Here is a 4,258-nt window from a genome sequence, read left to right as displayed (position 1 = left end):
GCATAGAGTAAAAATATGCATAATTCATTTATAATTTTTCCAGACAGTTTCACAACACACAGGCATTGCATAAATGCAGCCAGCTGTTACTAATTAAACAATATGATAAAAACAATTAATTTAAGCAAATTGATATTTTCTTTTATTTACTTTTATAAAATATATATTATTAAAAAACGTAAATATCGTCCTCTCTATCTGGTTGAGCTTTTTAATATTACGGAAAGTCTTTTATGTTGTCTTCAGGGTCGTGTGTTAACAAGGTCGTCTCACTTGACGGCCAAACGTACATCATTAGACTAGCCTTGTCAAAGGTACCAAATGTAACATATAACAAAGTAACGCCGCATGTGTGACAAACGCTCTTCCACCAATTCATGGACAACATTTTTTGCAAACTTGTTCATATTCCCAGAAAACTTCAAATGTATATTACCTGTGGCAGTATGAACCAGCATATCCTTATGTTTCAGTCGATGAACTTACTGCAATATCCGACGACTATCCTCCAGATATTCTTGTGAACAGCGGCTCAGCGTTCGGATCTTAATACGCCCACAAAACATCCAAACAAAAACAAAAACATGTACTGTACCTGGTGACGGCCTGATGGTTCCCAGTACTTTTTCACTTCTCACATTTCCTTACCTGAAGAGGTGAAAAAAATAATTAAATGTAAACTACAACACTCAGTAACTCAGTATAATTTCATTACAGGACAAGCTATTAAAATGTGCCAGGGGGAAATAAGATTGAGCGAGAGGTGATGAGGACAGCTTGAAGACTGCGGTGGCTGGATGTAAGGTGTGGAAGATGGTGTGGGAAAGAAGCAGGGTATGGGTGTGAAAGACCAGTGTAGTACTGAATGTGTATAAATCTATGTTCCGTATCTGGGTGCCGAGGGAGCGTAAATGTGGATGTTGGCGTAGATGTCTGGATGTCTGCTTCGCTGAAAACGGAGCGAAGGAATGGTCAGGGTGGGAAGAATTGGTGGTGGCAGTGTGCGAGAAAGAGGAGGTAGAGTGGAACGGACAGATGTTGGAGCACAGAAAAAGACGAAGGCAGAAAGCATTAAGCTAGAAATAGCGTGCAAAGATAAGGGAAGCAGAAAAAAATAGAAAATGATAAAGCAACGGAAGGCCATAAAAAAACTGAAGCTGATTCAGACATGTGAAACTTATTAAACTATTGATCCTTGAAGACCTCAAATACAGAAAAAAATAGACATGTATTAGCATAGTATATGAGAGTAACTATTTTTGGTCTTTACTGAAGCAATGGTCCAGTTTTTTTTTTTTTTTGAAGAGATTTTACATTTGTTCCTGCTGTATTTCTCATATCTACTTGTAGGAGGTACACTAAGTTTTGGACCACAGATATTAATACAATGTTCTCTTATACGGTGCCTCTGCTGTTCTGCTTGGTTCATTTTCCACTTCCTCCCGTATCTTACACACCAGCCTCCACACCATCACACCAGCCTCAACATACCATCACAAACACCCCTCCATCTCTGCAAAATCACCCTCACCACAACACCAACTGCACACTCACCACCACTAGCACCATACACAAATCACGCCTGTGGGTCGTTTTTGCTTCGACAATTCAGATATGATACATTATGCAGCCGAGGACAGGTTGCCTTGGCGGGTGCCTCATGGGCCCTGCACACGGCATGCCTCCATCAGGAAGACACAGTTCCCTTCTTATTCTGGTAAAGTTTGAGAAGGTAGCCTCATGACGCAGATATATGGCCACCGCGGCTACTAGAGACCTGTAATCACTAACGTCTACGCCACATCCACTTGACAACCCAGACCAGTTGGAATAAATATAATTGCAGATGTGTGTGTGTGTGTGTGTGTGTGTGTGTGTGTGTGTGTGTGTGTGTGTGTGTGTGTGTGTGTGTTTATTCTTAATAAGCAGAAATTACCGAATAGGCCGAACTCCCTGAAAAATTTAAACTTTTTCCCATCTTTTACTGATACAATATATATATATATATATATATATATATATATATATATATATATATATATATATATATATATATATATATATATATATATATATATATATATATATATATGCAAAACAACTACTCTGAAAGAATAGAGAAATTCCAAGCGCTTTCGTGACTACTCACATTATCAAGGAACTATGAAAGTAAAGCATCCAAGGAAGCTATATAAGGGGTCTGGCCAACACCTCACTATCAGATCCCACAACGGTTAAACACCTGACGCGCGCCGACCCAACTGGATAGGTCCTTTGCACAACTCACCCACAAACTATTCTACCCAAGAAAATTTAAAAATTGTTTGTCCAGTGTATTATTAAATTCTTCCCAAATTCTATTAATTATAAATGGATCTAATTTATATAAACCAAAGGAAATATTCATATTGTCAAAACTGCTTTTTATGAAACAAGATTCAATTATATTCCTGTCGACCATGGACTTGCTTGATACTACTTTCATGGTCGACAGGAATATAATTGAATCTTGTTTCATAAAAAGCAGTTTTGACAATAATATGAATATTTCCTTTGGTTTATATAAATTAGATCCATTTATAATTAATAGAATTTGGGAAGAATTTAATAATACACTGGACAAATAATAATTTTTAAATTTTCTTGGGTAGAATAGTTTGTGGGTGAGTTGTGCAAAGGACCTATCCAGTTGGGTCAGCGTGCGTCAGATGTTTAACCGTTGTGGGATCTGATAGTGAGGTGTTGGCCAGACCCCTTACATAGCTTCCTTGGATGCTTTACTGTCATAGTTCCTTGATAATGTGAGTAGTCACGAAAGCGCTTGGAATTTCTCTATTCTTTCAGAGTGGTTGTTTTGCATATTCTGAAATCACCTGTTTACTGTGATCTTATTGCATATATATATATATATATATATATATATATATATATATATATATATATATATATATATATATATATATATATATATATATATATATAATCTGATACATGGTTAAAGGGATACATAGCAAGATACAACAGACACACCGCCCCTGAACTACAACGCTGGAAGAAAATACTAGCTACTCTGCGATTCAGTTTCCTTTACAAGTCTTTTGCCTAACTTTTACATGACATCGGACGTCATCTTTTCCCAAGTGTCGGGGGGAGAGGGAGGTCCTATGAACCTGTATTTTATAGACTTCGGGGACTCCTTGAAGCAGGCAGCTGCACTTCCTTCATTCCTGCTGTATTGTGGATGCGCACAGACCCACACTACCTGATTGTCATCTTGTTATTTCTGGCTGGAATCGGATCTGTATAGTTAGGGTGGCTTCCTTATTACTGGGCATCCACCTGCTGCAAAGCTTTTCTTGATGATAATGTTAACCTCTTCATGCCTTGTGATTCTTTTCTCCGATGTACTACCGCAGATACACCTGTGTTCAGTTAAGACAGGGGCGGCAAGATGAAGAACAACAGCAATATGAATTGTGTGAGGAAATGCATTGGTTCTCAGAGGGGCTCCAAGCATAATGATAATAATTGTGAAAATTGTTGATACACTTGCTAGTATATATCTCCCTTCCTCAATTGCTAGCTGCTTATAATTAGCTTTGTAATCTTTTTTAACTTTCACCAGTATTATGAGAGGATGAGCTGAACGGCACCAGAAGTTCCACATACATAGCATTACGAGGGAGGCAGAGACGGTGCAGACTGGAAGGGAGAGGTGTGCCTTTTGTAAGGAAAGAAGATGAATAACAGAGTTCCTCAAAGGAAGAAGACTTTCGAAAGAACGGAAAGTAACATTGGCTAGAGAACTAGAAAAAGTTGAGCTCAAATTTAATACTTCATACAAAGTCAGGAAGAAACAAAAGGGAACTAAACGCCATAAGTGAAACAGGGGAAATCCAAAATACTTCTTCTCATATGCCATATCTAGGGCAAAACCAAAAATAGTATTGGGCCTCTGATTAAAGAAGACGAGGCACACAATGACTACAATAAAGAAATAAGCGTAATACTAAAGTCCCAATATGACTCAGTGGTCAGTGAGCCATTAATCAGCCTAAACGTTGAAGATGAGTTCTTTATGAACGAAACAAAATGCTACAGACATCTCCATAATCTCTGGTATAACCCTAACCCCACTTGACTTCGAAGAAGCGCAAAGTGCACTGACAATGCACTTTGCGCCAGGCCCATTCATGTAACTCCATGTTTGTCACGAATTTCAAGAAACCCTTATCACATGTCATAGATATGCCATGGG

General features: G+C 38.2%; 1 protein-coding gene across 1 annotated transcript in view; it reads right to left on the bottom strand.

Annotated features, from left to right (window-relative positions):
• Window positions 1-214: 214 nt before the first annotated feature.
• The window catches only part of LOC128688508 (utrophin), a gene marked incomplete at its 5' end in the record, with an annotated part of 1,206,544 nt that continues 1,202,500 nt past the window's right edge, over window positions 215-4,258 (bottom strand). The window contains 1 exon segment of the mRNA XM_070084560.1: window positions 215-648. Coding sequence (XP_069940661.1) covers window positions 628-648 — 21 coding nt within the window.

The sequence above is a fragment of the Cherax quadricarinatus genome, chromosome 13 (assembly GCF_038502225.1).
Source record: "Cherax quadricarinatus isolate ZL_2023a chromosome 13, ASM3850222v1, whole genome shotgun sequence".
NCBI lineage: Eukaryota > Metazoa > Arthropoda > Malacostraca > Decapoda > Parastacidae > Cherax > Cherax quadricarinatus.
The sequence above is the reverse complement of the archived record's forward strand: the minus strand, read 5'-3'. Positions and strand labels throughout refer to the sequence as shown.